This window comes from Carcharodon carcharias, chromosome 6, assembly GCF_017639515.1.
Source record: "Carcharodon carcharias isolate sCarCar2 chromosome 6, sCarCar2.pri, whole genome shotgun sequence".
Lineage (NCBI taxonomy): Eukaryota > Metazoa > Chordata > Chondrichthyes > Lamniformes > Lamnidae > Carcharodon > Carcharodon carcharias.
In genome coordinates, this window is record NC_054472.1 from 88,298,394 (window position 1) to 88,321,167 (window position 22,774).

At 41.1% G+C, this 22,774-nt stretch overlaps 1 protein-coding gene across 1 annotated transcript in view; it reads left to right on the forward strand.

Moving 5' to 3' along the window:
• Positions 1-567: 567 nt before the first annotated feature.
• Positions 568-22,774, forward strand: part of cops5 (COP9 signalosome subunit 5) — a 41,590-nt gene continuing 19,383 nt past the window's right edge. The window contains exons 1-3 of the mRNA XM_041190497.1: positions 568-1,084; positions 9,976-10,210; positions 20,894-21,022. Coding sequence (XP_041046431.1) covers positions 942-1,084; positions 9,976-10,210; positions 20,894-21,022 — 507 coding nt within the window. The 5' untranslated portion in view covers positions 568-941. The remainder of the gene's footprint in view (positions 1,085-9,975; positions 10,211-20,893; positions 21,023-22,774) is intronic.

Below are 22,774 nucleotides of genomic sequence, written 5' to 3' on the forward strand. Positions count from 1 at the left end.
GTTAAGATGTAATATAATTGTAGATTGTTCTTCTGTGCTGTGTCTATGATTGTGTTTTTAAAGCAAGATTAGGACAGTTGCCCGCATAACCTGCAACAATTTTTATTACTCTATTATTAGAATAGTAGGCAAGTGTCTGGAGCCACAAAAATAACTAGGCAGGCTTCAATTCTTAAGTCGTCTGTGACATTGCACTTCCAGATTGGTCGATCAGGTTAGCCCAAGTTAATCACCAATTTAAATTAAATGAAACAATAACATCCTAATAAGTAATATCAAAGGAAACTTAACAAATGCGAATTATTTTTGTAACTCTTTCAAGTTAAAACAATTAAACTAAATTAACAAAATTAGGATAAATAGAATTACTTTTGTAACTCTTATAGAGTCAAAACAATTAAACTAAATTAACAAAATTAGGATAAATAGAATTACTTTTGTACTTGCATGAATTTTTTGAATTGATTATTGCGTAATCCAATGGTCACAGTCACATTTCTTCTTGGTGTCCAATGGGCATCAGGCATTGAAAAGACCCATTGCCCGGCTTGCCGATTATTCTATTTTCCTCCTCCAGAGGGCGCACTGTTTCCTGACGGCTCAGGAGGCCTCACAATCAGACTTTCTACTTGCATTACTTGGCGTTAAATTCAGTGAACAGAAATAAAAGAAAAGCATAATGCTTTGAGAATCTATTGTTAACGGCATTTATAAGTTAGCTGGCTTTGTGTTATTTTGCCTGTGAGTGATTTCCCCCCCCCGCCCTGGGTGGTGCAGTGAGTGGTACCGGGCCGGAGCTGTCGCCGTTGGGAGTGGGCCGAGGCCGCTGACGGTTTGGTTGTTATTTGATGTTAACGTTAACACGAGTGAGGAGGTGCAGCGTTGAATGACAAAAGCAGTTGTCGCGGTGCCGAGTGAAGGGGATAGTTAGGTTGGAGAAAATGGCTGGTGTGAGTGGCAACGTCGCCCAGAAGACCTGGGAGCTAGCGAATAACATGCAGGAAGTTCAGAGCATCGATGAAATCTACAAATACGACAAAAAACAACAGCAGGAGATTCTCGCAGCTAAACCCTGGACTAAAGAGTAAGTCTGAATGTTTGAATCGTTGCTATTACTCCTGACAGGATCTGTGTTTGAATAAGAGCAGTTATCGAGACCTTTAGTAGGCCCGACCTTTATTCCATCATTATAGAGACTTAAATATATCAAGAAACAACAGTCCCAGTAAATGCAACTTATTCAGAAAGTGTGTTTTGGACAAAACTTTGGGGCAAAGGGACAATATGATTTCATTACAACCGCAACGTGCAATTTAGTATTTCTTCTTTTCTGTATAGCATGTATGCAAGTTAAATTTCCTAAACTTTTCCTACAGACTGACTTTAATGCTGCGGCACTGACTTTACAAATGGCAGATTACTTTTATTAGCTGGTGAATGATATGTAAAAACAAAGACGAGAAGTAGGCTGAACGGCGCCTCGAGCCTGCTCTGCTACCCCATATGATCATGGATGAAGTTTTGCATCAACTTCATTTTTATGCCCTATTTTCTATGTCCCTTGATTTTTGTGCAGTCAGGTAATCGATCTGTCTTGAACATAACCACGAGCATCAACATCCCTCTGGATAGAGAATTCCAAAAAATGTCCATCCTGAGTGAAGAAATTTCATTCCATCTCGGTCCTAAATGGTTTAGCCCTAAACCTGCCCCATGAAGCCCTCAGAATTTTATGATTCAGTGAGATCAATTCTCTTCTAAATTTCAAAGAATATTCTACTCAATCTCTCCTCAACACAGTCCTCTCATCCCAGGAATCAATCTGCTGAATCTTTGCATCCCATCAAGACAAATGTATCCTTTCTTGGGTAAGGAGAGCAGAACTCTTAGTACTGCAGGTCTTAATGAAACTTTTAGATAATTCCAATATGACATTCTTACACTTAATTTCCAGCCCTCTAGCATTAAAGTCCAGCATACCATCTGCCTGTAATTTGCTTGTATACTTGCTGTACCTGTTTGTTAACTTGGTGATTTGTGTGCAAGAACTGTTAAATTCCTCTTGAATACTCAGCTTTACTAGTCTCTTACCTTTTTAACAATATTCTAGTTTGAAACAAGATTGGAAATGTGCATAATTTTAACTTTCTCCATGTTATTCTCCATCTGTCACCTTCCTGTCCAATCACTTAACCTGTCTATTCCTTTACATCCAAGGAAAGGGTAGTGGGGTAACCTTGTTAGGCCGAGATGATATAAGTATGATAGCAAGAAAGGATCTTCGATCAGAAGATGTAGTCTCCATATGGGTGGAGGTAAGAAGTAACAAGAGGAAGACGACATTGGTGGGAGTAGTCTATTGGCCCCCTGACTGTAGCTATGCTATAGGACAGAGGATAAGAGAGGAGATAATGAGGGCATGTAAAAAAGGTGATACATTAATCATGGGTGACCTTAATCTTCTTGTACATTGGGAAAATCAAATTAGCGAAGTAGACACGAGCAAGAATTCATCATGTATTCAGGACACTTTCTCGGAACAATATGTTGTGAATCCAAACAGGCATCAAGCTATTTTGGATCAGGTAATGTGTAATGAGGCAGGTTTAATAAATGATCTGAGTAAAAGATCCCCTAGGAAACAGTGACCATAAAATGGAACAATTTAGCATTCAGTTTGAGAGTGAGAAACTTTTTGGAAACAACTGTGCTAAACTTAAATAAGGATAATTACAAAGGAATGAGGGCAGAGTTGGCTGGAGTGGACTGGGAAAGCAGTTTAGCAGAAAAGACAGTTGATGAACAATGGCTGACGTTTAAGAAAATAGTTCATCTCTTTCAACAAAGAGTTATCCCAGTGAGGAAGAAGGATTCAAGGAAGGGGATAAGCCAACCATGGTTAACCAAGGTAGTTAAGGACTGTATCAAATTGAAAGAGAAAAACATACAATGTGGCAAAAATTAGTGGCAAGCTAGAGGATTGGGAAAGCTTTTTAAAAACCAACAAAAGATCACCAAAAAAAAAGAAAAAATAAACTTTGGGGGTAAATGAACAAGTAACATAAAAAACAGACAGTAAGAGCTTATTTAAATATATAAAAATGGTGAGGCCAAAGTGAACATAGGCCCCTTAGAGAATGAGGCTGGGGAAATAATAATGGGGAACCAATAAAATGGCAGAGTTGTTGAGTAAATACTTTGCTTCAGCCTTCATGGTAGAAATTGCTAATAGCATTCAAAAAATACTAAATCAAAGGACAAAAGTGGGGTGGAGGAAATAGATATAATAACTATCACTAGAGAAAAAGTACCAGGGAAACTAATGGAGCTAAGGGTCAATAAGTCCCCTGGACCTGATGGGTTGCATCCTAGGATATTAAAGGAAGTAGATACAGAGATAGTGGTTGCACTGGTAGTAATCTTTCAAAAATCCTTGGATTCTGGAAAAGCCCCAGAAGGTTGGAAAACTGCCAATGTAACACCCTTATTCAAAAAGGGAGGGAAACAAAAAACAGGTAACTATGGGCTAGTTAGCTTAACATCTGTCATTGGGAAAATGTTGGAGCCTATTATAAATGATCTAAAAGCAGAGCATTTAGAAATACATTATATAATCAAGCAGAGGCAGCATGGCTACACAAGGGGAAACCATGCCTAACAAATTTATTAGAATTCTTTGAGGAGGTAACAAACAGGATCGATAAAGGGAGCCAGTAGATGTAATGTATTTGGATTCCAAAAGGCATTTGATAAGGTACATAAGGCTACTTAATAAGATAGCCTATTGTTTTAGGGGTAATATATTAGCATAGACAGAGGATTGGCTGGCTAACAGTAGACAGAGTTGGAATAAGGGGGGTGTTTTTGGGATGGCAAACTGTAACTAGTGGAGTGCCACAGGGATCAGTGCTGAGGCCTCAATTATTTACAAGATATATTAATGACTTAGACAAGGGGAGTGGATGTATTATTGCCAAGATTGAGGATGATACAAAAATCGGGAAGGCAAATGGTTAGGATGATGCAGGAGTCTACAGAGGAATATGGGAAGGTTAAGGGCAAAAACTTGGCAGATGGAATATAATGTGAGAAAATGTGAGGTTATGCAATTTGGCAGGAAGAATAGAGGAGCTGAATATTATTTAAATGGAGAAAGACTGCAGAAGGCCACAGCACAGGGATTTTGGAGTCCTTGTGCATGAATCTCAAAAAGCTAACATACAAGTTCAACAGGTAAAAGGGAAGGTAAATGGAATGTTGGCTTTTATTTCAAAGGGAATGGAGTATAAAAATGGCAAACATGGCTAAAACTATACAAGGCACTAGTTAGAACACTGTGAACAATTTTGGCCCCCTTATCTAAGGAAAGATATACTGGCATTGGAGGCAGTCCAGAGAAGGTTTGCAAGGTTGATCCTGGGTAGGGGTGGATTTTCTTGCGAGGAGAGGTTGAGTAGGTTGGGCCTATACCTGTTGGAGTTTAGAATGAGAGGCAACCTTATTGAAACATATAAGATTCTTAGGGGGCTTGACAGGGTAGATGCTGAGAGGTTGTTTCCCCTTGTGGGAGAGTCTAGGACCAGAAGGCATAATCTGAGTAAGGAAGTGCCCATTTAAATAGATTAGGAGGAATTTCTTTTGAGGGTAGTCAATTTGTGGAATTCTTTACCACAGAGGACCGTAGAGGCTGGATTGTTAAGTATATTCAAGGCTGAGTTACAGATTTCTAATCAGTAAGGGAATCAAGGGTTATGTGGAAAAGGCAGGAAAGTGGAATTGAGGATTCAGATTGAGTGATTTCATTGGCTGGTGGAGCAGACTCGATGGGCCGAATTGCCTACTTTGCTCCTACATCTTATGATCTGGATCTTTTCCCTGCCCAGATGAAATTACATTGTTTCTTAATTTGCCATGGTGAGAATTGAACTCTTGATCTTGGGGTTACAAGCCTAGTATCATAACCACTTGGCTATCATACCAGAACTCATCTTATGGTCTGGGGTTTGTGGATTTGATCTGTTCCCGGTGTCTCCCCTTCAGGCGTAAACCTTGCTGGGGTGCCCGGTTTTCTTGGGCAGCAGCACAGCCTGGATGTTGGGCAGGACCTCACCCTGGGCTATGGTGACCCCGCCCAGCAGCTTGTTGAGCTCCTCGTCGTTGCGGATGGCGAGCTGCAGGTGGCGGGGAATGATGCGGGTCTTCTTCTTGTCCCGGGCCGCGTTGCCGGCCAGCTCGAGGATCTCGACCGTCAGGTACTCGAGGGCGGCGGCCAGGTAGACGGGGGCTCCGGCCCCGACCCGCTCGGCATAGTCGGTGGATACGGCCAACGGGAAACTGGAGCCCGGCTCTGGAGGAGCGAGTCTTGGTCTTGGCGCGCCCTTTGCCTCCGGTTTTACCGCGACCGGACATCTTTGAGAATTTAGCTCTTTCTTATGGTCTGTTTGCACCCTCCTAACAGCTTACTAGATTTGTTTTAGCTGCAAATTTGGACACGTTATACTGGGGCCCTTAATTAAGTTATTGATTTGGATTGAGGCCTAAGCACTGGTCCATGCCATCAAGAAAATGGCCCACTCCTACACACTTTTCCTGCCTGTTAACCAGTTCTATGAGCCGAATCTTGTGCAACAAATCTCTTGGGTGATACCTTATCGAATGTATTCTGAAGATCCAGAAATACGACATCCACTGATTTCCACCCCCCCCCCCACCTCCTTACCTAGCCTGCTAGTAACACCCTCAAAACATTCTTGCTCAGTCAAAAGTGATATCCCTTTCATAAAACATTGTTAACTCTACCTGATTTGGTGATTTTTCCAAGTGCCTTGTTACCAAATCCTGAAGAATAGATTCTAACAATTTCCCTAATACTGATGTCAGGCTAACTGGTCTAAAGTTCCCTGTTTTCTCTGTCCCTTCCTTGAACAGCAGGGTTACTTTTGCCACTTTCCAATCTGACACTGTCAAACAATCAAGGGAATTTGTCAAGATCAAAACCAGTGTATCTACTATCTTTGCAGCCACCTCTTTTAAAACCCTAGGGTGTAGGCCATTTGATCCTGGAGATTTGTTGGCTTTTAGCCCAAAGAATACCTTTTTATTTACTAATAATTACTTTAAGTTGCTCAGCCATGGCTAGGTAGCACTCTTGTCATTGAGTCAGAAGGTTGTGGATTCAACTTCCACTCCAGGACCTGAGCGCACAAATCAAAGTTGACACTTCGGTGCAGCTCTGTGGAGGTGCCAGCTTTCAGATGTTAAGTGAAGGCGGCCACCTGCCTTCTCAGGTGGATGTGAAAGATTCAATGGCACTATTTTGAAGGAGCCAGGCAAGTTATCCCTAGTGTCCTAGCGAACTTTGATTCCTCTATCAATATCTCTCAAACAGATTATCAGGCCATTATCTTTCTGTTAAAAACAAAAAACTGCGGATGCTGGAAATCCAAAACAAAAACGGAATTACCTGGAAAAACTCAGCAGGTCAGGCAGCATCGGCGGAGAAGAAAAGAGTTGACGTTTCGAGTCCTCATGACCCTTCAACAGAACCTTCTGTTGAAGGGTCATGAGGACTCGAAACGTCAACTCTTTTCTTCTCTGCCGATGCTGCCTGACCTGCTGAGTTTTTCCAGGTAATTCTGTTTTTGTTTTTTATCATCATTCTGTTTGTGGGTATTTGCTGTGTGCAAATTGGCTTCCACATTTTCTACATAAGTGACTACACTTTAAAAGTACTTCGTTGGCTGTAAAGCATTTTGGGAGGTTCCTTGGTCATGAAAGGTGCAATATAAAAGCAAGTTTTTTTTTTCTCTCATTATACCTTTGGTTCCTTGCAATTTTTGGTCTAGTCTTGCTCTCTCAAAATATAGATTTATCTACTCTGCCGTTTCCTTATTCCCCATTATATAATTTCTTATGGCTCTACCTGTGAGCCCTCCCAACTCTCAAGTTTACTGCTCTTATTGGCAATATATGCTTCTTTTAATCCAGTACTATTCTTAACTTCTGTAGTTAGCCATGGCTCTATGGTTGTTATTCTTTCATGGGATGTGAGTGTCACTGGCAAAGCCGGCATTTGTTGCCCATCCCTGATTGTCCTTGAGGAGGTGGTGGTGACCTGCCTTCTTGAACCACTGCAGTCTGTCTGGTGCAGGTACTCCCACAGTGCTGCTAGGAAAGGAGCTCCAGGATTTTGACCTAGGAATAGTGAAGGAATGGCGATATACTCTCAAGTCAGGATGATGTGAGACTTGGAGAGGAACTTGCAGGAGATGGTGTTCCCATGCATCTGTTGCTCTTGTCCTCCTAAGGTGGTAGAGATCCTGGATCTGGAAGGTGCTGAAAGTGCTACCAAAGGAGCCTTGGTGAGTTGCTGTTGTAGATGATATGCACAGATGCCACTGTTGGTGGGGGAAGTGAATGTTTAAGTTGGTGGATGGGTGCTGATCAAGTGGGCTGCTTTGTCCTGAATGGTGTTGAGCCTCTTGTGTTGTTGGAGTCTCGCTCTTCCAGGCAAGCGGAGGGCATTCCACCATACTCCTGACTTGTGCTTTGTAGATGGCGATAGGCTTTGGGAAGTCTGGAGGTGAGTTACTCTCTGCAAAATTTCTGCTTTGCCAGCAAAGTGGATAATTTCACATTTTTTTCACACTACATTCCATCTGCCGTGTTCTTGCCCACTCAGCCTGTCTAAATTCCCTTGAAGCCTCTTTGCATCCACCTCGCAACTCGCATTCCCACCTAGTCTTTTTTTGTCATCGGCAAACTTGAAACTATTACATTTGGGTCCCTGCATCCAAATCATTGATATAAATTATGAATAGCTGGGGTCCGAGCACTGATCCTTGCGGTATACCCCACTAGTCACATCCTGTGGACCTGAGTGACTGATTTAGTCCGACTGTCTGTTTTTTTCCGTTAACCAATTTTAAATCCACGTCAGCATATTATCCCCAATCCCACATATTCTAACTTGCTTACTAAACTTTTGTGTGGGACCTTATCGAAAGCCTTCTGAAAATCCAAATAGACAACACCCCTTTAACTAGCAGAAGAGATAGATCCTCAGAAAAACTCCAATAGGTTTGTGAAACGTGATTTCCTCTGTGATTATTTAAATAATTTCCACCAAATGTGAATGCTTGAAGATACAGCATTCAAAGATACAAGAAGCCATTGAAGCCTAATGAAAAATTAGGTTTGCCTTTTAGTAACTCGCTGGTGATTAAACATGAAAATTTTAGGTACTTGTAATGATCTACAAGAGGGGCTTTTGAAGGCTGAACAATCTGGCATATGCAAAGCAGCCCTATTTGCACTTGTATTTCTTCTTTGGTTTGTTCTTTAGTTTTGTGGGTCAAGAAGTTTACAATGGACAATTCTTAGTACTTTTGCCTAATTAGATAAATCCTAAATCAGAACACCAACATTTGTTAGTATCTGAAACTAGAGATATGTTTAAAATAAATTACATAAGTGGCTCCATCATATGCACTTGAGACTCACAAAGACACAGTTTAAACCACACTTAATCCAGGTGCAAAGCGGATCATGTTTTTATGCCATTTATTTGAGGAGCATTGAATTTGCTAAGGTCAGACTATTGCAGTGGTGACCCAGTACAATAGTATTCTTTTTTCACAAACTTTGACAGTCTATTTTCCACAGCAGGACATGATTTTGAATACCTCTATCAAATCTCTTCTCCAATCTATCTATATAACTTAAGTATATATTTTTTCCTTTTGAAGTGTAGTCGGTGTTACGAGATTCGACTTGCCTTCTCGTCAAGAGTGGAGGCCGGGAACTCCAAGTCCCAACAGACCTTGAGAGTTTTGTGTATGCATGTGTGGGAGTGGGCGGTGCATGCACAATTCAGCATTTTGTAGTTCTTCTGGGCTGAGGATGGGCCCAATGCACCTGCGCAAAAAGTAAATGGTGTGAAAATCTGAATCATGTGACTGGATTGGAGCAACATACTCCAAGAGTCCCAGATAGGGGACAGGGAGGGGTCTCAGTTAAAAAGAGAGGCTCTGAGCAGAGAAGGAGGCTTCGAGCATAAAAAAAAAGGGCTGTGGTTGGCAGGCTCCAAGTAATGGGGGCTTGGGAGAAGCCCTGAAGATCTTAGAAGGCAGCAGAAGGTTGGTGATTCCATGCTGTGAGCCATCAGGGCAAAGGTACCCCATTGGAGCAGTAGTATTCTGCTCAGCGCAGCTGAAGTTGAGCTTGAGTTGATGCTGGAGTGCAGACTTGGGAATCCAGGGAAATGGAATTCAGGACTTGCCAAAGCACTGCATAGCCAATGAAGTACTTCTTGAAGTGTAGTCATTGTTATCATGCAGGAAACTCTGCTGTCCGTTTGCAGACAGCAAGGTCACACAACCAGCAATGAGATAAGTGACCAGATAATCTGTTTTTGTGATGTTGGTTGAGGGGTGATGCATTGGATTCTGAAATAGCTGCTAATAACCAACATATTGGAGGACAATGCTGTATGCTCACACCCCTACATGGACTTGAGTACAGAATATCAGCTGATATTTCAGTGCAGTACTGACAGAGCTGCATCGGATGAGAAGTTAAATGACATCTATCCATCTGACTCACAGCACTAGAAGAAAATCAGTGGTTGATGTCCTTCCCTTAGCCAGTGCCACCAAAAACTTTCTCCCTGTAAATTGCTGTTTGTGGGGCCTTGCTTTGTTTACCTACATGATGCATTATTGCATTTTATAATTTCTGCTTTGGTGTTTAGGTTTCATTTTGGCAATGATCTTTACGGATTTCGTATACTGAGTATTGTTAACTTTTTTGTATATTGTGTGATCAAGTTTGTTTTATTTTCTATCTGTTGATATTTGCATTTTAAAAGGGACTAAGCATTGTTTTGTAAGATTTTAGTGAGAAATGTAGAAAATTTGTTGTGATTGTTAGCAAAATGAAACACTTGTTCTAATTATTGTAACTTGTTTCTTTCAGTCACCATTACTTCAAGTATTGTAAGATCTCAGCCCTTGCACTTTTGAAGATGGTGATGCATGCCAGATCAGGGGGAAATTTGGAAGTGATGGGTTTAATGCTAGGTAAAGTGGATGGAGAAACAATGATCATAATGGACAGTTTTGCTCTCCCTGTTGAAGGGACAGAAACGAGAGTCAATGCTCAGGCTGCTGCTTATGAATACATGGCTGCGTATATTGAGAATGCTAAACAGGTATGTTAAATAACTTTGCAGATTTTTGCACCACCTGATATTGCATTTTTTTAGTACTGATATTCAAATGGCAAATTTCTGATTTGTAAATCCAGTTTAAAGCTTTGAAAAGTATATTGCTAATTTATACAAGTTATTTCTGGGTCTTTATGAACTACATTTTGTAACTCCAGTATCCATCTATATCTTAGCATAAATTCTGCATCCATCTGCACAACTTCCCATTATTACATTTTTGTCATAAGTGCCAACTTTTTCCCATTTCTGAATTCTTCTGTCCGTATTTCCTTTGCATTTCACTGTTGACCTTTGAGACTATTGGTGTAAACTCCATAGTACTGAATCTATTGGTGTAAAGTTACACAAGTTCTACTCAGTGTTCTGAGTGACTTGTCAATATCTCATAATTCTCAAGTTTGAATGAGGTCTTGCGTAACCAGAGTGTCTCTGTCATGGTTACGCAAGACCTCATTCAAACCTTAGAATTATGAGATATTGACAAGTCACTCAGAACACTGAGTAGAACTTGTGTAACTTTACACCAATAGATTCTGCTGAAGGGTCATGAGGACTCAAAACGTCAGCTCTTTTCTTCTCTGCCGATGCTGCTAGACCTGCTGAGTTTTTCCAGGTAATTTTGTTTTTGTTTTGGATTTCCAGCATCCGCAGTTTTTTGTTTTTCTTTTTGTTTTTGTCTCTGTCAATAGCCTCTTTTCCTACCCCACACTAGGAATGGGAGTTTCCCTTAAGGATCTATCCATTTGCCCCTCTATCTGCATTCTTCCTGTTGGCTATATAAACCTATCACTCTGCCCAATCTGCTCACAGGATTCTCTTGAATCTGTCCCAACCGTTTTTAAAGTTAATATGCTTTTCTTTCTCCACAGTAACTGAAATTTTTATTGTCAAAGTAAGGGTCTTAAAAAAACTCATTAGCATGATTACATTTATCCATCAATTGAATTATCTTTATTGAAGTATTTACTTGAAGGTTTTCGCCTTTGTCAAAGGTATGTATGTGAGCTTGATCTTTTTGTTCAGAGTTGTGATTCTGTGGGTTCATTTTGGATTATGTAGTCTGAACATAAACTTATATCATGTCACCCTGGTGAAGCTACAACACCATTCTACTTTCATGCTAAACAGCATAAGTAGCATGCAATAGACGACCCCACAACCAACAGATCAGATCTAAGATCTGCAGTCCTGCCACATCCGGTCATGAATGATGGTGGATAATCAAACAACTAACTGGAGGAGGGGGCTCCACAAATATCCCCATCCTTAATGATGGGGGAAGCACAGCAAATCGGTACAAAAGAGAAGGCTGAAGCATTTGCAACCATCAGCCAGAAGTGCCAAGTGGATAATCCATTCGGCACCTCCTAAGGTCCCCAGTCACAGAGGCCAGTCTTCAGCCAATTTGATTTGCTCCATGTGATATCAAGAAATGGCTGAAGGCACTGGGTACTGCAAAGGCTATGGGCCCTGACAACATTCTGGCAATAGTACTGAAGACATGTGCTCTAGAACTTGCTGTGCCCCTAGTCAAGTTGTTCCAGTACAGCTACAACACTAGCATCTACTTGGCAATGTGGGAAATTGCCCAGGTATGCCTTGTACACACACAGCAGGACAAATCCAAGCAAGCCAATTACTGCCCCAGCGGCCTACCCTCGATCATCAGCAAAGTGATGGAAGGACAGCGCTTTTGAAGTGACAACGCTATAAGGGGAGGCGGTGGCATAGTGGTATTGTCACTAGTGGTATTCCAAAGACCCAGGATATTGCTCGGGGACGTAGGTTCAAACCCCACCATGGCAGATGGTGAAATTTGAATTAATTAGAAAATCAGGAATTAAAAGCCTGAAACCACTGAATTACTTTTCTTCAAAGGGTCGTGAATCTGTGGAATTCACTACCTCAGTGCAGTGGATGCCAGGGAGCTGAATAAATTTGAGGAGGAGATAGACAGATTTTTAATTAGTAATGGGTTGAAAGGTTTTGGGGAGAGGGCAGGAAATTGGAGGAAATTAGATCAGCCATGATTGTAGTGAATGGCAAGGCACGCTTGAGGGGCTGAATTGCCTACTCCTGCTCCTAGTTCTTATGTTCTTATGTTCATTGTCGATTGTCGTAATTTAAAAAAAAACAATCTGGTTCACTAATGTCCATCCTTTTGGGAAGGAAATCTGCCATCCTTACCTGGTCTGGCCTTAATGCTGGCCTAGCTAACGACACCCACATCCCATGAGTGAATTTTAAAAAAAGGCACTTAGTCAGTAATAAGCTGCTCACCAATGCTTCGTTTGGGTTCCACCAGGACCACTCTGCTTCAGACCTCATTACAACATTGATTCAAACTCGGTCAAACCATTGACCAGAAACTGAACTGACCAGCCGCATAAATACTGTGGCTACAAGAGCAAGACAGAGGCTGGGAATTATGTGGCAAGTAACTTGCCACTTCGGGGAGTCAGAAGGCATGTCCACCATCTACAAGGCATAAGTTAGTAGTGTGATGAATACTATCCACTTGCTTGCATGAGTGCAGCTCCAAAACCTGAACACAAGGCAGCCCATTTGATGGCACCCCATCCACCACCTTCGATATCCACTCCCTCCTCCACCATCACACAGAGATAGCAGCATGTACCATCTAAAAGATGCACTACAGCAACTCGCCAAACCTCCTTTTGAAAGCACCTTCCAAACCTGTGACCACCACCACCACCTAGGAGGACAAGGGTAGCAGATGCATGGGAACGCCACCACCTGCAAGTTCCCCTGCAAGCTGCACACTATCCTGACTTGGAACTATATTGCCCTTCCTTCACTGCTGGGTCAACATCTTGGAACTCTCTCCCTAACAGCAGAGTAGGTGTACCTACAGCACATGGACTACAGTGGTTCAAGAAGGCAACTCACTGCCAATGCCTCAGGCAAATAAGGATGGGCAATAAATGTTGGCCTAGCCAGCGATGCCCACATCCTGTGAAAAGAATTTATAAAAAATTTCCAGGATTCATTGGTACTTGTCAGCTGTATGGAAGAATTTTTTTTTTTTTGCAGTCTCTCATTCTGCCCTGCAGCTTTCCTTCAAGTAAAGCTTAATTGAGGTAATGCATCCTAGTTTGTTTGGAAGCTTTGGCTGTGAGAGAATGAGAGCTATAATGACAGATGGGTAGATTTAAGGGCAGATGGGCAGTGTTGTAATGAAGAGCATGGGTCGATTTGAAGCTTTGGGCATGGAACCTTTGAGTTAGCTTGTGACTGTTGCCAGATGAGGTGGAGTTAGTAGTAAGGGTATGGAGATTTTGAACTGGCTGAAGACGATGGCTTCTGTCCTCCCATTATTCCGTTGGAGGCAATTACAACTCATCCAACTTATAAATGCAAGATGAGCAGTCTGGCAATTCCCAGGTGGTGATGAGATGAGAAAAGACTGGTGTCATGAGTGTACATGTGGAAGCTGATGCCGTGTCTGTAGATAATGTTGGCAATGGGAAAAATGCAGAAGGAGAGAATATTAAGAAACCTATACTTTTTTAGCTTGGGTCGGGAGCCCTGGTTCCCGACGTACCTCAGGCCTTCCACACATGCGTCAGCTGGGAAATGGCTGCAAGTGACCAGTTCAGGTTTTCCTACTCTTAAGGCTAGGGACAGCCATGTACACCTGTGTAGAAGAAATAAGCAGAATGGTGCGAAGAGGCAGATCAGATGATCTAATTCCGAGTGCCAGTGTAGTGAGGGTGTCCCTGGGAACAGGGATGAAGTCCCAGGTAAGGAACAAAGCCCAGTGAGAGACACAGGTCCTGTTAAGTTAGAAGAAAGGAGCAGAGAAATAGGCTTTGAAGTAAAGAGTTGCAGGGAGCAGACTTTGAGTGGAATGGGCATGAGAAAAGCCCTGAAGGTCCGAGAAGGTAGCCGAAGGTTGGTGACTCCATGCTTGGGCCATTGGGGCAAAGGTACCCCTTTAGAGCAGTGGTGTTCTGCTTGGCACGGCTGAAGATTTGGAATTGTGCTTGGAAAGTGAAACTTGCGTGTGCTCGGAGACCTAGGGGAAAGGAATCTCAAATTGAAACCCTGCAAGGTGGGTCGTTGTTGAAGCCATCTGAGTGGGAGTGACTTTTGGAGAGAATTCCCAGGTGAGATCTTCAGGTGTGGAGATTGGAAACCCCTGTGAGAGAGACAGTTTCAGTGAGCTTGCCACATTGTAAACCAACCAAACACCTGGATGGGTTGTTGAGAAACCAATGGGATCTGGTTTGGTCGCATTTGTCATCTATTATGTCGTGTGGTGTGTCCAACCACAGTTTGCCTGTTAATTTACAGGTACTTACCCTGAATGTTAGAGTATAGGATAGATATTGTAAATTGTTTTATTTTTCTGAGCATTTTGTTCAAAACCTGTGGAATCTTGTGGCCTTATTCAGTTAGTAAGCACTCTGAATCTCGAACTTTATCTACTTTAAACAAAATGATATTTGTCCCTCTCTTCCCACCAGTGCCACCCCCCCCCCGCAAAAAGTCCTGGGGCCTGGCCAAGGATCATAAGAGGGAAATGGATAGATCTTTGACAGAACGTCCATTTCTGGTGTGGGTTGGGAAAAGAGGCCCTAGTTATGGAAGATCTCACTCATGAGATCTCAAGTTCGAACCTGAGAATTGAGATATTGATAAATCATTTGGACTCAATTTCTACTTAGTGTTAAGTTTATTAAAGCAGATTCAAAACCACGGTTTTCACCAATAGTGTCACCAAGAATCTTACAACAATTATTCAGTCTTTCAAGTTACACAGTCTGCCTGACTCAAACTTGAAATCTAATTTAACTGCCTGAGTTGAGTTTTTCATCCAGAATTGCATCCATGAAGGTGATCACGTTTTAATGAGCTGTGAACAGCTGATTGAAACTGCTTGAGGACCACATCTAGAATACTGTATGGTTTTGGTCTCCTTCCTTAAGAAAGGACATAATTACATTAGAAGCAGTTCCGAGAGGTTCACTTGACCAACTCCTGGGATGAGGGGGGGTATCTGAGGAAAAGTTGGGCCTGTATCCATTGGTGTTGAGAAGAATGAGTGGTGATCTTGTTGAAATGTATAAGACCCTGAGGGGAACTTGACAGAGTGGATGCAGGATGTTTCTCCCTTATGGGAGATACCAGAACTAGGAGATACAGGTTAAACATAAACTTAAGACTAAGACGAGAAGGTTTTTTCTGAGGGTCGTTAGTCTGAAATTCTCTCCCCAGAGAGTGAAAGAGGAAGTGTCACTGAATATTTTTAAAGCAGAGGTAGACTCTTGAGTCAAGATGTGTTGGGGGTCGGCAGGAATGTGGCGTTAAGGCTACAATTGGATCAACCATGACCTTATTGAATGGCAGAGAAGGCTCAAGGGGCCAAATGGCCCACTGCTCCTAATTCGTTTATTTGTGTGACCCATCACTGCCTAAAATCAATATAGCCTTTTAAATTGGTAGGTACTTATTCAAAACACTATTTCAGACAATTCAATACCTTTTTAAGTGGCACCTTTTTTATAACTGAACTGTGGCAATCCCAAAACAAAAACAGAATTACCTGGAAAAACTCAGCAGGTCTGGCAGCATCGGCGGAGAAGAAAAGAGTTGACGTTTCGAGTCCTCATGACCCTTCGACAGAACTCAACTGAACTCAACAGAACTCAGTTCTGTCGAAGGGTCATGAGGACTCAAACGTCAACTCTTTTCTTCTCCGCCGATGCTGCCAGACCTGAGTTTTTCCAGGTAATTCTGTTTTTGTTTTGGATTTCCAGCATCCGCAGTTTTTTGTTTTATCTCTGTGGCAATCCCAGATGGTTTAGCATCATTTGCCTGCCCATGCTAAGAGTGAGCAATTAAAAGTGTTTAGGACTGTACTGAAAAATGGATCTGCTATTGCAGCTATGCTTCTTCTGATCACCCTTTTTAACTTTCTGTATATTTGTGCTAATAAACTTTTTCTCCCTGCAAGATTTGTAAGAGGGTGTTTTGCATCTTTTATTTGATGCAAAAGATGTAAACATCCTCTACAAATCCTGCAGGGAGAAAGGCTCATTAGCACAAATATACAGTTAAAAGGGTGATCAGAAGAAGCACAGCTGTACCTGCAATATTTTTCAGTACAATCTCAAAGACTTTTAATTGCTCATTCTTAGCATGGGCAGACAAATGATGCTAAAGCATTGGGATTGCCATAGGTCAGTTATAAAAAGGTGCCATTTTAAAGGTATTCAATGTCCCAAATATTTCAGATAATTTGATAAGTGCCTACCAGATTAAAATGCTGTATTGATTTTTAGGCAATGTTGGGTCATCATGGATATACAAATTAGGAGCAGCAGTATGCCATTTGGCTCCTCCATTCAATAAGATCATGGCTGATCCAATAGTGGCCTCAACGCCTCTTTCCTGCCTACTGATTCCAGGGCTGTGTTTATCTTATTTCTTTAGAGGTATTCTACTTGTCTTTTGCTGTAGAGTTGTTTCCTTTAGTTTCTTCACTTCATTAATTTTAACTTTAAGGCATATTTGCCTGGCTCTGGTCTTTGATGTCTTAATCTATGTGGTCTCCCAAAGGTGCTACAATTTCTATTTCACATGTAGTCAGAATCGCATACCAATCAAGATGAGCAGTCCGTTGTGACTTTTTTGACGTGCAAGATTGTGAAGCAGTCATGCATTGAATCTAAACAACTTGTACTTTACTATTGAAGTCACCCATTGAAATAACTTTATAGCTCCTTTTTTGTCCCTGTTTCAACCAAGTGGACTTTAATTTTGTGATAGCTCCAGAAATGTGTCTATGGCCAGCAGATGCAGAAGGAAAGTCAACTGAGTAAATAGTAAATTATTACTTAATAGAAAAGTACGGGTGAGGAATTAGATGAGGGAAAAATAAAACAAATCTTATGTTAGTGTGCACTTTTTGTTCAAAATTGACTTTTGGTCATGTTTTTATGTCAGCGTTAACACGGCGCAAATAAATAAACATTTGGAGTGTAACTCCTGGAATTTCCCAACTCAATGTATTGCAGTTTTTGGCCAGTAAGTGGTGTGGCATGGAGTATGTTTCAGAAGTCTTGCAACTCCCTGCTGTCATCTTTTATATATTTAAAAAAAAACTTTAATTAAAATAGCCAGGGGCAACACAGGGAACTTATTGCTAAGTAATGGACTGATTTACTGTTTAAAAATGTGAGGTCAGCAGTAGTCACTATTAATAAAGGATGGATCAGACAGCAACCTCCAGAGACCACCCATTCATAGTTAAGCATGAAACTTAGTAAGTTGCTGTTCAAGATGCCCTGCTGCTCCAGAAGCTTTGCTATACTGGTATCTTGCCCAGATGCTTGGTTTTCAAATACTTGGAACACATGAAGTTGTGGTACTTAGCCACTAATCATGTCAGAAAATATTATGACTTATCCATTCAAGTGTAAGTGGATTTTTAATGATATGACATGTCTGTCTTATTGTTGAACTCCCTGTAAGGCTCCATTGTCCTAGCCCTGAACTTGTCTTTCTCTGGTTTCTCTCCTATCTTCCTCATGCCCTCTCCAAGCTCATCTTATCCATGAAACCCACCATCTGCTCTCTTGATCCTAATTTCCAATAAACTATTGACTGCCCAGCTTCTGTTCCTTTCTCCCATGTTACTGACATAGTTAATGGTTCTTTCCTCAGGTTCTGTGTATATCTTTCCTTCAGATCTGCTGTCGTCACCTCAAAAAAAAACCCTTCTGTCCTTACAAACTATCTCCTTTTCCCCCCCTCATCCTTGTGAAGGTGTTATAGCCTCCTAAATTTGTGCCCATCTTTCCTGGAATTAATGTTTGAATTCCTCCAATCGGATTTCCACTCCTGCCACAGCAATGAAGCTGTTCTTAGAATGTCATTTGTGAATTTGATATGTGACTGTGACAAAGGCAAACTGCCCCTCCTTGTCCTTCTTGACCTTCCTGGAAACTTCTGCACAGTTGATCATGCCATCCTGCCTCAGTGCCTCTTCACCATCATCCAGCTTGATGGGGCTGCACTCTCCTGGTTCTATTCTTACCCATCTAATCACAGGCAGGGAGTTAACTCCAATGTCCCCCAAGAACCCATCCTTGGTCTCCCTATTTCTCATCTATATGCTGCCCCTCGGTGACGACATCTGAAAAAAGTGTCAGCTTCCACATGCATATTGATGACACCTAGCTTTGGCTTACCACCATCTCTCTTGACCCCCTGCAGTATCTCTAAATTATCAGAGTGCTTGTCTGAAATCCAATACCAGATGAGCAAAAATTTCCTCTAAGACTGAAGCCATTGTCTTCGGTCTTTGCCACAAACTCTGCTTCCTAGCCACCGACTTCATCCCTCTCTCTGGCCTCTGTCTGAGGCTGAACTAGACAGTTTGTTTGCAATCTGTCATGTTTGATTCTGAGATGAGCTTTCAACTACATGTCCATGCTGCCACTAGGACCACCTGCTTACACCTGTGCAATATGCCTTTGCTCTTCTGCTGAAACAGTCATCCAGGCCTTTGTTACCTCCAGACTTGACTATTCTAACACACGCCTGGCCAGCATCCCACATTCTACCTTCTGGAAAATTGAGGTCATCCAAAAGTATGCTGCTTGTGTCCTAACTTGCACCAAATCCAGTTCATCCTTCACCCCTGTGCTCACTGATCTATACAGCTCCCAATTGAGCAGTGCCTCAATTTTTAAAATTCTCATCCTTTTTTTCCAAGTCCCCCTATGCAGTTGTACCTCCTTTTACCTCTGGCCTCCTCCAGCCCTATAACCCTCCAAGATTTCTGCACTTTAATTTGGGTCTTTTGAGCATCCCGATTTTAATTGCTGCACGATTGGTGGCCATGCCTTCAGCTGCCTAGGTCCAAGCTCTAGAATTTCCTCCTTTTTAAACCCCTCCACCTCTTCTACCTCACTTCCTACAAGACATTCCTCAACCTATCTCTTTAACCAAACATTTGATCATCTGTCCTAATGTAAGTCAGTTTAATAATGCTTCTGAAGTGTCTTGGAGTATTTTGTTATGTTAAAGGTGCCATGTAAATAATTGTTGGACAACTTCTCTGGCACTCAAAGTTAACTTCTACAAATGTAGAGTCTCACTTTTTCAGATTTTAATTGTTGGAGATTTTAAAACTTCCTGTGTCTCATCTCTTGCAACCCCATCTTTCTTCTATTTGTGCATGATTTGGCATAGCATTTTAACCCAAACTTAAGCAGAGACTGAACCAATGTCTCATTAATTCTTCAATCTAATTGGTTAAGGAGGTACAGTTGCTTACCCTGTTCATACAGGTCCCAAATCCACTGTAGAGGGTACCATGCTGAACTAGATTTATAATTACCTCTAAGCCCATAGCCTGTGGGGAAGCGTAATGAACGGTGACATTCATTCGCTGCTAACTAAAATCCAGGCCATGATCTTCATAATCAAATGTATTGTCTCTATGTTGACCTTTAGTCTACCACTTGCTCTTGGTTAAGGCTTTGGTTTTCTCCTGTTTATTTTCTACCCAGCATAGCTTGTTTGCAGATGAAAGTTATTCAGTAGATGTGAATGCTTGTGAAAATCTCAAGGTCCAATTGGGCAGAATGATTGACTAAAAGAATGGTTATCTAGGTATAGAATCAGAAACAAGATAGGTGTATGTGACAGTCCAGGTTCACTTATCTCATCCTTAGATGTGATGATATGTCCAAGTACAGAAATATTTGACACATATGATATAATAATGGATATTCATCAATAAGCTAGGCATGATGGACTTGGATTTTAATGGCTGGATCAATTAATTTTTTGAAGAATTTCTTTTGTTTTCTCAAAGAAGAAACAAAAGTGCTTCAGTAAGCCAGCAGATGGCACCATTTAACTTTAGAAACAGGTGATGTGCTAAAATGTCTTTGTTTTAAGCCATGTTTTCTAAACTTGTGACATCCCATTGGGACCAATTTTTTTTAAAAAAAGCAGTTTCAAAGAATTATGACCAATAACATTGATTTTAAAAAAGGCAAGGAAAACTACACAATGCATGCTGCTATATCACTTTAGTGATATGGTTTGAAGGAATTGCTGAACCTGACTATTAGAATTGAGTGAACTGAAGTGGAGAAACAGTTAGAACTCTAGGAATAATTTGGCATCAGTTGTATGTGTTGGTTGAGCTGCATCACTCAATTAGACTCCATACCTGCTTCAAGCCTGTTGTCCGTCATTTACCGTTTTAAAATATTTAATAAAGCAGCAATGGATCAAACAACTATTTATAGGACACAGTACAACTGTGAATTTACTTTTAAAGGTTAGCCAGCATCTGCGGAGAGAATTGATGAGTTCACATTTAAGGTGTACAATATGCATCAGCTCTGAAGATCTCACCTGAAATATTAATACATCATTTCTCACTGCACATGCTGACTGATGTAAAGTCTCAACAGAACGTTTTCTGTTTTTGTTTGAAAATTCCAGCATCTGCTGTTTTGGTTTTGATCTAAATCCTCACACCAGTTTTACTTACTTTGTTGTGAGGCATTTTCAGTTTAAAACAAAACTCTACTTTTTTGCACTAGAGAAAGAGTTTAAAATGAGGGGAAAATGTTTAAAAGCAATGTATTTAACTTTATTTTCCAATTATCTTAGGTTGGACGTCTTGAAAATGCAATTGGCTGGTATCACAGTCACCCAGGTTATGGATGCTGGCTTTCAGGCATAGATGTTAGTACTCAGATGTTAAATCAACAATTCCAGGAACCATTTGTAGCAGTTGTGGTATGTACCCTATTTTATTTACAGTTTACCTGAGATTAATTGATTTAATATATTAAAAATATTACATCTCCTTGCACTTCCTGTCAACTTTTCCCATTATAAGTTCCTATATGAACATTTTATAATGGAAACTATCAATGTAAAACATTTCCTTGAAGGTGTGGCAGTTTCCATTATAACTGTTTACATAGGATTTGTTTCAGAAGTAACAATGTGCAATTTCAAAATGAGGAGTGAATTACGCACCTCACAGTCTTCAGATTGAATCAGCTTTAATGACCATCTATAGTTCACATTCATCACTTAAACTGTAACTCAACTTTTGTCTGTTCTGTTTAACATATTCAACATTGCTGTATCCAAAATTTGCTTTGTCTTTAAATTTGATTGTAAATAGTTATAACATCTGAGATTATTTAGCCCATTATACCTGTGCATGCTCACAAAGAGCTATTGACCTAGTCCCATCTCCTGTGCTATTTTTATACCCTTTAAATTTTCCTTTTACAAGTATATTATCTGGTTTGTTTTCCCCTTAGTCTGTCTCTCCTGAATATTTTGTAACCTGGAACATTTAATTTTCAGTCCTTGCTGTAACTTGAATCATGTCTTTGGCTAACCAATTTTATTCATAAAATACTTTTATACATTTATATCTATGGAACTCAAACCTCCTGCTGTTAGCAGTCTCACTCATTTTAATTCCTTCTCTTTGTTTCTTTAATTTTTATTTTGCCATTTTTTACTTTCTTTCTGCTTCCTTATTGTTTCTCACCCCTTCCCCTACCATATTGGTTCTAGCAAAGTTAAGCCTTTCTCCACAGCTCTATTTACTCCGGCAGTGAATACACCTGTTCCAACTGTAACTCTGTTGAGGCCCATCTCCCCAGTATGTTCTGTTTGCAAACCTGACCCATGAACCTCCAGCACCTTCACTCCAACCTTACATTTCACCACCTTATTCTGTTCCTATATTGGCTAGCATATGGTACCAGGAATGATTCCTACCCTTGGCTTCTAATTGCTGAAACTCCTTCTACGACACCCTGAGAAATGGCTTCACAGTATTTAATTGGAAGAAATCCTGTTCATCCAGTAGAATGATTAGCCTAATAATTCAGCAACAGTGGAGAAGTTTTGCGAGGTGGTGGTAAAGCTAGACCTAGGTGTTATCGGCTTACATGGGAACACTGAAGCATTGATTTTGGATGATATTGCCAAGGGGTATCACATAGGTGAGAAGTAGGAGGGGGCCAAGGATAAATCCTTGGGGGACACCAGACGAATGGTGCAAGATGGATGGGGAAGTGAAGCTGTTGCAAGTGTTATGCTGGCTACAATCAGATGGGTAAGAATGGAATAGAAGATCAGCCATTATCTCATTGAATGGTGCAGTGGGCTTAAACTGCTGAATGGCCGATGATGACTCCTGTTTTTTTATTCTTATGGAATCAAACTAGTGCAGTTCCACCCAGCTGGAGAGGCTTTGGGGGAAGATTGTATGGTCAACTGTCAAATTCTGCATACAGGTTGAGAACAATGAGGAGGGGAGGTTTGCCTTTGTCACAGTTGCATTGGCTGTCATTTGTGACTTTTAAGAGCCATTTCATTGCTGTGGAAGGAGCAAAAATCTGATTGGAGAGATTCAAACATGGAGTTCCGGGGAAAATGAGCATGGATTTGGGAGGCGACAATAAATTCAATGACTTTGGAAAGGAGAAAGGGAGGTTGGAAATGGGGCAGTAGTCTGCA